General features: G+C 42.0%; 1 protein-coding gene across 1 annotated transcript in view; it reads right to left on the reverse strand.

Moving 5' to 3' along the window:
• CCDC50 (coiled-coil domain containing 50) overlaps positions 1-9,965 on the reverse strand; it is a 78,794-nt gene extending 68,829 nt beyond the window's left edge. Inside the window, exon 1 of the mRNA XM_062210136.1 lies at positions 9,805-9,965. Within this exon, the coding sequence (XP_062066120.1) occupies positions 9,805-9,853 (49 nt within the window). The 5' untranslated portion in view covers positions 9,854-9,965. The remainder of the gene's footprint in view (positions 1-9,804) is intronic.
• Between the last annotated feature and the right edge of the window lie 2,409 nt (positions 9,966-12,374).

Here is a 12,374-nt window from a genome sequence, read left to right on the forward strand (position 1 = left end):
TAGTAATTCAGCAATATTCCCTTCAGCTAATGGTCTTTCAACAATCAACTCCATGAAGATTCAATGGGTAATCACAAAAACAACAGAAAAAAAGAAATGATTTGTGGACACACTAAAGCCCAATTTAAAATAATGAGGTCTCACCACACAAAAGCCTGGAAAAACAATAGAAGCAGACATGTCAACTTAGAATCCAGCATTCACTGACAGGACAGGGAAACTTCAGTAAGCAAAGGTAGAAAACGATTTGTAAACGCAAGTGTAGAAAGTAAACAGACCTTTTCAAAGTAGCAGCTGGCCCAATGTTCACATAAAGTCGAGATGTGGAGATGATGAGAATGAGAACCCAAGTCCTTTCTCTTTCTGTTTCAAGCTTTCCAGCTAGATAATGAGGAGTTTTTCACAGTCTTACTAGACCTAACATTGTATATTTATTCAGAACTTCATAATACAGAAGAGGAAATCTGTACTTTACTCGGTGGGAAAACAGTACTCAAAATTTAGTATGGGTAATACTTAAAATAAATCATGAACTCCCCTACAGCCAATAAACAAATGTTGTTGATGAGGAGGCAATGAACAGGCAAATATGTCCTTATAAGTCATTCACACTTTTACCACGTGCATTTACAAGTCCTAGAATAAAGCTAACGGAAACTGACTTAGTCTTTATGACTCATTCAAAAAGCAAAAGCCAAAAAGTCCAGTGGAGAATCCCTTGGTGTTTGGTTACTGAGGATCTGTAGCAGGACTGGAAATGCTCGTCACGCAGAAAGCCTTCAAAATCTGGTGGTAAATCAGTCTCTGATACAAGTTTCTAAGGGAAATTAATACATAATTCAAATAGCAGTAACAAGTTTTGGACAGAGGCAATTATTGGTAATGAGAAAACATACACACTTTTTTTCTATAAAGTATCAGACAGTAAAAATCTTAAGCTTTATGGATCATACATATGGTCTTTCACAACTACTCATCCTTGCCTCTGTAGCATGAAAGCAGCCACAGACAACATGTGAATGAGTGAGCACAGCTATGTTCCAATAAACTTGGCTAACAATGAAATCTGTGTTTCATATGACTTTCACATATCACAAACATTCACTCTTTCATGAACCATTAAAAAATGTGAAAATCATCCTTGGCTCACCTGCTACATGAAAACAAGCAGAAAGTGGGCCTGATCAGCTCAAGGACTATGGTTTGCAAGCTCATGTAACAAATTTCAGGTACTGGAAAGAATTACTGCTCATTCTTCCATATTATCAGATAAATGAACTGTCACTGCAGAAATTTAAGAGATTGGAATAGAGAAAGTTCCTGTATTGGGGCAATCAAAGTACTGTTAAGCTGCATTTTTTTTTTTTTTTTAAGAAAGATTTAGTTATTTGAAAGGCAGAGTCAGAGACACAGAAAGAGAGGGAGAGAGATCTTCCATTGGCTGGTTCATTCCCCATATGGCTGCAATGGTCAGGGCTGACCAAAGCTGAAACCAGGAGCCAGGAACTTCATTTGGGTCTCAGAAGTGGGTGGCAGGAGCTCACCCACTTGGGTTATCTTCTGTTACTTACCCAGGCGCATCAGCAGGGAGCTGGATTGGAAGTAGAGCAGCTGGGCCATGAACAGGCACACACATGGGAGGCCAACATCGCAGGCCATGGCTTAGCCCACTGCATTACAATGCCAGCTCCTACAGCTATGTTTTCTAAATTTTCTCTATGAAAGTGCAAGCATGTAAGGATACTCTGTATATTAAAACTACAGATTCCTGGCACCATCTCCAAGAGATACAACTAGTATCAAGTAAAGTTTGGAATTGGTTTACAACAAAGCTCCCTATACCATTCTTATGCTGAACTAAAATTTAAAAAATTCGTGCACATTATATATCTGATAAGACATATCAAGATTATGTAAAGAACTCCCCAAATCCAATGATAAGAAAATAGTCTTATTATCAAAAAGAAGGGGGTGGGGGCAAAAGTTTAGAACAAATACTTCAACAAACAAATTATACAAGAATGGAAAATAAACATAAGAAAAAAGGCTGCATCTTGTTAGCTATTAGGGAAATGCAAATAAAGCCACAATGAGGTATCAGTGCATATCGTTTAAATGGCTAATATTAAAAAAAGAAAACTTACTAATTCAGGTGCCAGCAAGGATGCAGAACAATTGGAAATTATAGACATTCTCAGTGGGAATATAAGACAGAACACATTGAAAAATGGTTTGGCAATTCTAACACACACTGATCCTATGACCTAGCAACCCCAGTCTAAGGGCCTAAGTAACTGGAAAAAAAAAAAATCATCCTCACCAAAAATACAAAACTGTATGTGCTTGTTTAGAGTGACTTTCTTTATAACCACCCAAACTGTAAACAACCCAAATGTTCTTCAACTGAAGGGAGAAACAAACTGTCATACAATGGATTACTACTAAGCCATAAAAGGAACAGAATTACTGGAACACATATTGTGTCAGATACATTATGCTAAAAGAAAGAAGCCAGACTCTAAAAGCTATTTACTGCATATTCCTATCATATAATATTTTTGACAAGGCAAAAACAGGGGCAGAAAACAAATCAGTGGTAGCAAAGGAAGGAAAGGGGGTAGAGAAGTTAGGTTATGAACTCTTCTGTATCTTGATGGCTGCAATGGTTGCAAGACTATACATTTGTCAAAACTCAGATCCATATAATAGCAAGACTAGATTTTTAGAGTATATAAATAACTCTTCAATAACCTTGACTAAGAAGAAAAAAGAACGAACCACTGATACATAAACAAGACTGGTTACACACTGGCTCTGGTTTATTAGAAAGAATTCACTATTTTACAACTGTGCATGGATATCAACTATTTTATGCATGCAAATTTATTATTGTATTTGTGTGCTTTGAAAATATTTTATTTTGATGGCAAAGCGAAATAGTTCTTGTTTTTTTGTGTGTGTGTCTATTTGTTTGACATGCCGTTTTTAAAACGAGTAACTGATCACTCTTTTCATTGGTTTCTAAACTCAAACATCTGGAACATTCTAGATTTAAAAGTCTAATCCCCAAAGTGTTTCTGAATATAAAAACCAATTATGCTTTGTAGGTCTCAACCAAGATGTAGGGTGGCCTAATATTACATTTTCAAGCATAGGACACCTTTAAATGGGTCATCAGTTTAAAACATTAACCCAATGACATTTCCTATGGCTACCATTTAAATTGCTTTTTGATGCGAAATTCATTTATATCAATAAAATTAACTTTTTCTCTCATGATCTCTCTTACAAGAACTGAGGGAAGAAGATGATGGCTTTGAGTTTATTTCCCTGATATATTTTAATTTTAACCATTAGTCCCTTCAAGCTGAAGAGTATAAGACATAAATATTTTGTGTGGTTTTTCGTGGTTTTTCAAATAGAAAACTCCAAGGCAGGAGTGTGATTTTCTAGTTCACTCATTCATTTGCTGAGTCAAAAATAGAAATTTAAAATACTTCTAATTAAAAAATAAAATAGCAGTGGGCATTTCAGATAGTGGTTAAGACACTGGTTGAGACACCCACATCCTGTATCAGAGTGCCTGGGTTCAAGGCCCAGCTCTGCTCCCTATTCCAGCTTCCTGCCAGTGTACGCCTTAGGAAGCAGCAGATGACATGTAATTTGGTTCCACCTATGTGGGAGGCCCAAATTGAGTCCCTCCTAGCTGTTGTGGACATTTGAGGAGTGAACCAGTAGATGGGAGATCTTTCTGTCATCCAAATGAATAAAAATAGATTAAAATAACACCCATGTTAACAGATTGGCATCCACATTAAAGATAAACCCTAAAGTAACTAACCTCAGAAAAATCTCTGAAATGGTCTTGTCATTCATAACATTCATTCTACCATTTAAATATAACAGATAAGGAATGAATCTTATATTTCTATGGAACTACTTAGAAGAAAGAGGAGAAATGGGAGAAAGAATGGGGGAGGAAGGAAGAAGGCAGGAGAGGAAAGAAAAGTGAAGACTGTAAATATTCACAGTTCTAAACTTCTCTAATTCTAAGCCCTAATGTGCTAATTCCCAAACTACACAGCCTCAGCGGTTTTATACAACTAATCTCTCTCCCCCTTGCCCTCAGATTTTCATCTAGAAAACGAGGAGGCTAGCCTACATTAGTGATTTTTAATGCTTTCTCTGCTGAGATCCCTTTTTAAACTATCAATTAACTCTAGTGTCCCACATGGGAATGGTCCTTTCAACACCTCCTAGCTTTCATTTATTACAAATAACATTGTTACGCATTTGAAAAAAATATTACTTTAAGAAAGTATTGCCTGCCAACATATAGAAATAAACTTAATTTTTTTTTTCCCCTTAAGCAAGTGGCAGTTTTGGTACATACTTGAATTTCCAGGGCTCTTGACAAAAATCTCATGTATTGCAAACAATGGTAAAAACCAAGTCCACACACCATAGGACATTTTTTGTTTTGTTTTAATTGTAAAACTACACTCACACAATACATGACACCTAGCAAATAAACTTTTTTTTTAATAAAAAGATTTATTTATTTATTTGAAAGGCAGAGTTACTGGGGTGGAGATCTTGCAGCGGCTAGTTTACTTCCAAACCAGGAGGCCAGGAGTTTCATCCTCATCTCCCATGTGGGTTCAAGGGCTCAAGCACTTGGGCCGTCTTCTGCTGCTTTCCCAGGCCCATTAGCAGAGAGCTGGATCAGAAATGGAGCATCAGGGACAAGAATCGGTGCTCATATGGAATGCCAGAATTGCATGTGGTGGCTTAGCCTGCTGTGCCACAACACTGGCCCCAAATTATTATTTTTTAATATATGTATCTAAGATTCCATCCAGCTGCTTTACATTAAAAAAAAATAATGTTTTAGTAGAGCCCTATACTCAATGACTATTGTGTCCAAAGCTAGAAGAAAAAACAACTTTTTCAATTTTTAATGCTATCTATCTTGGATGAATTCTATTTACAAGACAGACACTCCACCCAAAAAAAACTGAAACAAACAAACAAAAAAATCCAAAGTCTTTATAAAGTTAATGCTGGTATTACTGATATGTGATCTACACAGCTAAAAGGCATAATTATCTCTGTCCTCTAAAAGTTTATCTCTGAGAAGCAATATGAAATTATTATGCCACATATTATATTATTATGCCACATATTATGTCACATATTATATTATGTCACATATTCAATATTTACTTAACATCTGCTTATCAGGTGACAGATGTGAATGGGAGGGTAAAGGAAGATAATATATAACAAACCTCCCAGCTCAAAGAGATCCAGCCAGAGTCTCTTTACAAAAAAAGGGGGGTGAGGGGGGAGGATAACATCCCTCATTGGTTAGGAAGCTCACAGCCCACATAGGAGTGCCTAGGTTTGGGTCACAGCTCCACTTCCAGTTTCAGCTTCTTGCTAATTCACACACACTGTGCTGTGCCAGGCAACAGGTGATGACTCAAGTACTTGAGTGCCTTCCAGATATATGTGGGTTCCTTTCCTGGATTTATTCTGACCCAGCCCCAACTATCTCTGCTTTAAAATAAATAAAAATGCATTTTTTTTTCAAAAAGTATGGGGAATGTGCTAATAGATGGAACTAACAGACTCTCTGTCCTTAAACAAAAATATTGTTTTTAAAAAAGTAACAACAAGGGCCGGCGCCACGGCTCACTAGGCTAATCCTCCGCCTAGCGGCGCCGGCACACCGGGTTCTAGTCCCAGTCAGGGCGCCGGTTCTGTCCCGGCTGCCCCTCTTCCAGGCCAGCTCTCTGCTGTGGCCAGGGAGTGCAGTGGAGGATGGCTCAAGTGCTTGGGCCCTGCACCCCATGGGAGACCAGGATAGGCACTTGGCTCCTGTCATCGGATCAGCGCGGTGCGCCGGCTGCAGCGCGCCAACCGCGGCGGCCATTGGAGGGTGAACCAATGGCAAAGGAAGACCTTTCTCTCTCTCTCTGTCCACTCTGCCATCAAAAAAAAAAAAAAAAAAAAAAAAGTAACAACAAGAAAAACTGCTGCAGAATTTTGAAGCAAAGGTAAAGCCAATTTGCCCTGGAGCCAGATAAAGTAAGTACATCTTACAGCCAGCCATCACAACAGACGCCTATTGTATATCTGATAAACTTTTCAACTCTGAGACTACTGGGTTCACTTATTGTACCAGATATAATTTTGCATTTTTCCCCTTGAAATTTTGGATTTAAGCCATTAGTTGAATTTATTCCATTATGCTACCAGCATAATGTAGACCTAAAAAGAATCAGAGCTTTGCAGGTATGTTTCCTTGCATAGGCTTTCCTAAAAATGTATTCAATTTTATCTTTCACTAAAGATACAAGAATTTGTTCCTTGAATTGCTAGCTACCTGTATTTCAAGAAATAAGTCACTCCTTGGTACACTGATTTTTTTTTTTTTTTAAACAGGCAAAGTTAGACAGTGAGAGTGAGAGAGAGAGAGAGAGAAAGGTCTTCCTTCCGTTGGTTCACTCCCCTAATGGCCACTATGGCCGGCGTGCTGCACCCATCTGAAGCCAGGAGCCAGGTGCTTCTCTTGGTCTCCCATGCGGGTGCAGGGCCCAAGCACTTGGGCCATCCTCCACTGCCTTCCCAGGCCACAGCAGAGAGCTGAACTGGAAGAGGAGCAACTAGGACAGAATCCGGCTCCCCAACCAGGACAAGAACCCAGGGTGATGGCGCCGCAGGTGGAGGATTAGCCAAGTGAGCCGCAGCGCCAGCCGGTACACTCATTTTATATGTCAAGAACACGGGACTACACAGGCACACCTGGAGTTCACCAACTCTGGAGATAGAACTTTCCACATAAAGAATAGAGAGAAAACAAAATAAAAAAGATTTGGGAATCTGATGAAAAAACTAAAGAAGCTGGGAAGACTGGAATGCAACTGCTAAGTGGCTAAAGGTGTGAAAACTGTGATGCTTAAGAAACTTCAAATAAGTTGCTAAAATGTAAAATGGCCTAGCCAGGCTTTGCTGGGCAGGCTGAAGCTCTCAGGTCAGATTTTATGATAATATAAATTTTTTGTTAGGGAAAAATGGCAAAATTACATGGATAAGTGGGCAACTGAAATTAAGTCAGGAGACTCTGGAAAGAGTGAAAAAGTGGGGAGTAGACTGCTATTTCAGAAACAATTCAGTAAAGAAGCTAAATTGACATCAGAAAATGTGATATACATGGTTAAAAGTGCTAACTTTGTGAACTGATTAAAAATGCTCATTTTTAGAAAAATGTTTTCTCAGCTCTGAATTCCAAAATAAGAAGCTTTCACAATATTGTTGGAACCTGCCTATTCCTTTGCCTAAGGTTTGTAAATTGCATGTTGTGTTTCAGTTACACATCCACTGATGTAAAAAAAAAAGTTGGGAATTATTTCAAATTTTGTTTCACAGAACCTCAAATGTTTCAAAAGAAATAAATCCATATTCCTAAACATTGGCAACAGTGTTTTGCATTACAAAAAATATACAGATGTTTCAAATACTCTTTTAACCAGAAAATTATGTGTGTTAACATTTAGTTGACTTAATTCTGTTCACCTAAACATCTCTCTTGGTCTGCAGCTTGAGATTGTCCAAGGTATAAACAGCACCATTGGGCTGGGGGGGGGGGGGGGCGGGGGGAAGGGTATGAGGGGGCTTGGGGGCGTGTGTGTGTTTAAAAAAGGACTGTCCAAGCACTGGATTCTAACACAAAAAAGAAGTAGTACACACATCCCGTTACCCTGATGTCACCTGTTACCCAGGACCTCTGCTCACAACAAAGGTCACAGGATACCTCACACATTCCTAAAGAAAAGGCAGTCAAAGAGGCACACATCAACTGCATTATCATTCTCAATTTCTTCTACTGGAATCTACACCATGATGCCAAATATGATTATATATAAAGCTACCAACAGTTTAAAAGAAAAATAAAGGAAGCACTTTTTCAGAATTCAAAAATCCATGCCAGAATATTAAACAAATTAGTACTCAACTCATTCTCAAATTTAATTGGAGTTTCAGTATGATAAAAGTCTCAATATTTGTGCATGTTTTACCTTTCATGATGCCAGGTTTATTCTCATTAATTAGGATAAAGACACTGTAAGGGAGCAACTGAGCCATAATTAGGAGTTATATTAAAGAAAGATATTAGACTTGAATGCTTCCCACATCAAAAACTTCACCACCTCTAGGACACTCCTAATACAATCTATGATCCTTTTGACAACGTTGGAACCAGAAAAATGCTTACCAAGATCGTCTCAACAATCTGAGTACCTTCAAAATCAAAATGTATTTAATTCTACATTAATGAAGACAAATGAAAGAACCACACTAAACATTCCCACTTTAACAGATTATATAAACTGGATTGCCAAGCACCCTATCATGCAAAATTAAAGCAAAATTGAACATATTAAGTTCTACAGTTTGGGGATGGAAAAACCTTCTATTTTTTGGTGGAACATACTGTGGGACTCCTCGAGAAATAATACTTGCATGCAAGAATAAATCATTCATGGCTTGGTAAGAAACTAAAGGCCAAAGAGTAATATTCATAAAGTGAGGGCTTTATTTTTTAGAGTTTTATCAGAAATGGAAAGTGGGCTGAGTAAAATCACACCACTTAGGAACTGAACCCCGATTCTCACTGTACGCATCACCTTCCAAGACAGCAAGCTATTACAGGAGGATCACTGATTTCAGAGACACACACCCAAGTCTCAGACACAACTCCTATTCAAAAGCAAGGGACCATCTAGAAGATTAGGCCTCTCCATGTAAAGCACTGGTTTGCCTTTCCTATCACTCAGGTTTCTTAGTTTTGACAGTGATGTGGAAACTGTACCTACTTGTTAAAGCCTGAGTGTGCATCTAAGCCAGGCTAGCAACCAAAAGGTAGAGAAAACACCAAGGCTAAAACCTCAGGCCTAAGGGTGCTACAACACCCTTCAGAAACAATAGGCTTGAAATAGCACTCTGGCACTTTTCAGCTTCCTAAAACTAAAGAACCAAAGACAACTAAAGGTGAAAGTAATCCAGCACCCATGATCTCAATTAAAAAAAAATTTAAAAAGCATCTATTGAAGCCCACGGAAGGAAACTCAAAGGGCTACTTACTCCTAGCTAAGCCAGGCCAATACTAATCAATATTTATTTTCTTGAACATCAACATAGGGAGCCATTGAAAAAAATAGTCCCCCTGCTCTCCTTGCTCACTGTACTTGGTAAGAAAATGCTCAGAGCGGGTTCCCATCTTCCTGAGCGCAGCAAGGCCAATGCTAACTTTTAAACCTCCAGGAAGGTGGGAGAGTCGGCCAGCCAGACTCAGGGCTATGAAAAGTAGGGAAAGAATCATGTTTCAAAACAAAGGCTTGGCCAGGAACTGTCAACCCCTCCCCACTTCCCAGCCTTCCAGACAGCAAGGCTGGGCCCAGATTTTTAAGAACAATAAATCTGCTTTACCCAACTCCTTGGCATTCACTAAAGGGCTTTGCCATCCACGAAAACATTTGCACAACCAGTTGCTGAGGGTGGTGCTGCCCTCCCCCCCCCCCACCCCCAGTTCCTTGCAGAGGTTTAAAACAGGCTTGGCACATTAAAGGCTTCCCCCACCATAGAGCCTACATTCATCCGCTCCACGTCCCGGCCAGCCCACCACTTGGCGGGTGCCCTGCGAGGGCTGCGGGGGCGCAACGCCGACGCCCCTGCTCTCAGAGAACGCGGGCTGGGGAGAGGGGAGTGGCCCCGCGCGCCTCCCGCCCCGGCCCCTACCTTCCTTGACACCCGGCAGCTTGGACTGGTCGATGCTGACTTCAGCCATGTTGGGCCCGGGGTCCCCGCTGCCCCTCGCCGTCTGCTCCCCGAGCACAGCCGACGCCGAGCCGGGCCCTAGCACACAGCGGCAGCGCCCGACGCAGCGCCACAGTCCGGCCGGCGGCGTGCGCGGGCTCCCGGGGAGGGAGCGGGCCGGCCCGGGCTGCGGCTGCTGACAAAGGCGGCGGGAGACGACCCCGGCAGACCAGGCGGGAAGCCCAGCTGCCCCGCAGCTGCCACCTGCTCCGCGCCCCCAGCCCCGTTCCGTACCAAATATCCCGAGCCCGGAAATGGACCCGGGCCGTCCAGTACGGAAGGAGAGAGGAGACAGAAAGGCCTGCAGGCGGGCGGCGGGAGGCGGGCGGGCCTGGCTGGGGGCGGGGGAGGGGAGCTGCAGGTCTGCAACCGCAATTGCGAGTGGCTGGCAAGGGAAGATCTGCCCCCGCCGCGCCTCCCTGTTGTCTCCTTTGTGCTCGGTGACGTGCCTGGGGCTAGGGCCCCGCCGGGCCCGCGCCCCCACCCCGGAGCCTTGCCTCTTTCCCAGTGGACGGCCGGCCCTGCCTTTCGAGGGGGGAGAGGCGTTTTGCCCTGAAGGCCTGGGCCACTAGGCCACGACGGGTCACCCAGAACCTAAGAATCCCTGTCAACCGTGGGATCAGCACTCTGTGCTGTGGTTGTGATTTCCACAGGATGCCCCCTGCGTGTCTGGCTGGCGGGCACACCTTCTGCACCTGAGATCATAGGGGAGCTAATATAAGGGCGTGTAAACGCTCTAACAGAATAAAGAGCAGCTGGTAAAAGTTCTGAGCCAGTTTAGAGAAGAGAGTTTCACACCAGCTGGGGGTACTGAGTCATTCATTCATCAGGAGCACTTGAATGTCTACCAAGTGTGATGTCGGGGACTGGGGGCTGGTAACGCCATGTGTCAGACTTAACTCCGTTACAGCAGTGTCACGCCTTAGACTCTACTTTCTGTCACCCTAAAATAGCCTCTCCTGTTTCATCTCCCGGTGACAGAATTCTCCCTCTCTTTAGGAAAACGTTTCCCTTTCTTCCTCCTCAGCGTGGGATCCTCCCCCAGAATTGCAGAGCGGCAGAGCTGCCCAGCACCGGGATCTCTCTTCTCCACCCACAGGAACGTTCACCAAAAGGTGGGTGTCTGACCAAAACAGACCGAGCAAAATACCCTCCTGGGCTCCCTGTAGAAAGGCTGATAAGTATTTCCTGTGGGGAAGGTCTGCTCTCTCTGGTAGACAGTGAGGCCAAACTGATGTCAGAAGCAAAGATAAAAGAAAGGAGAAAGAGAGCATATCCTGGTGTTAACACAGCAAACCTGATATCCTGAGTTTCCAGGGCTTCTGCAGCTCCTGCCTTCTGAGATCCAACCCTAGCAGCCTCTCAACTTCTCCCCAGCTTCAGTTAAGCTATTAAAACTTGATTTTCTGTCACTCACAACCCCAGTGTGAAAGACCACATGGAGGCAGTTTTACTTGAACTTGACATTGAAAAATATGGCTTAGGCTGGTAAAAATTTAGGAGGAGACTTTCCAGCCCAGAGGTTGGTAAACTGGCCCACAGACCAAATCCAGCACACTGAATTTGAATGACTGGTTTTTATGTGTTAAAATGATTGCCCTTTACATGGTTATATAAATACAACATATTTTCCATTTTTGCCACTTGTTCCCAAAAGTTGCCAAAAGTATAAAATATTTACTCTCATATTTCTTATTTAAAAGAGTTTGGTTAAAACAGTACCATGGTGGCCAGAACACTCACTAAGTTAAATATCTGAATGAGAAGTAGGCAATACTAGAAAGGTAGGTGTATGTGGGTTTTTGATTGTCTTCACATCTATTGATTATTTTGAGCTTCCTAAAATCACAGAGTATTTATAATAGCAGAATTCTCTGCTTCCTTCCCCAAATCTGTTGTTTCCAGTTTCTACCAGACTCTGCCCTGAGAGGCCTGATAAATTCCCAGAGTCTGTTTGCCTTGTGGCTTCTAGTTGAGTCTGACTGATGAGAAGCACTGCCAGATATTTAAAGAAGAGAAGACAGAATATCAATTACTCCTCCCTTTATGCTAAACCACAATTCTGGACATACCATGTCCCTTCTTTGACTGCAGTGCCTGTCTAAAGGCCCTTTATTCCCATCACTTCGGTTCAGATGGGTCTCTAATACCATTGCCTCCTAGTACCCCTCAAGTCCAGGGTAGGAATGATTTCCCACTGTTGCTACTTCCCTTAGCCCTACCAACACCCCTGTGACTACTCCCTTCCTTACATGCTTTTCAGTTAAACCTTTTTGATTATGACTTCTGTTTCCTGCCTAGATTCTGACTGATACAATAAGATATGTCAAAGGTTATTGCTTTGTTTTCCTTTTAAAAAAAATCTACATTTCTGGTCTCAAGCAAAATGAATACATATATAGTGTCATTCCCATTGTTTGGGGAATCAGCTGCCATCCACAGAAAATGTCATGCAGAGGGACCCGCAGCCCCTTCCAGTTGCCGGAGCAGAT

This window comes from Lepus europaeus, chromosome 2, assembly GCF_033115175.1.
Source record: "Lepus europaeus isolate LE1 chromosome 2, mLepTim1.pri, whole genome shotgun sequence".
In the NCBI taxonomy this organism is placed as follows: Eukaryota; Metazoa; Chordata; class Mammalia; order Lagomorpha; family Leporidae; genus Lepus; species Lepus europaeus.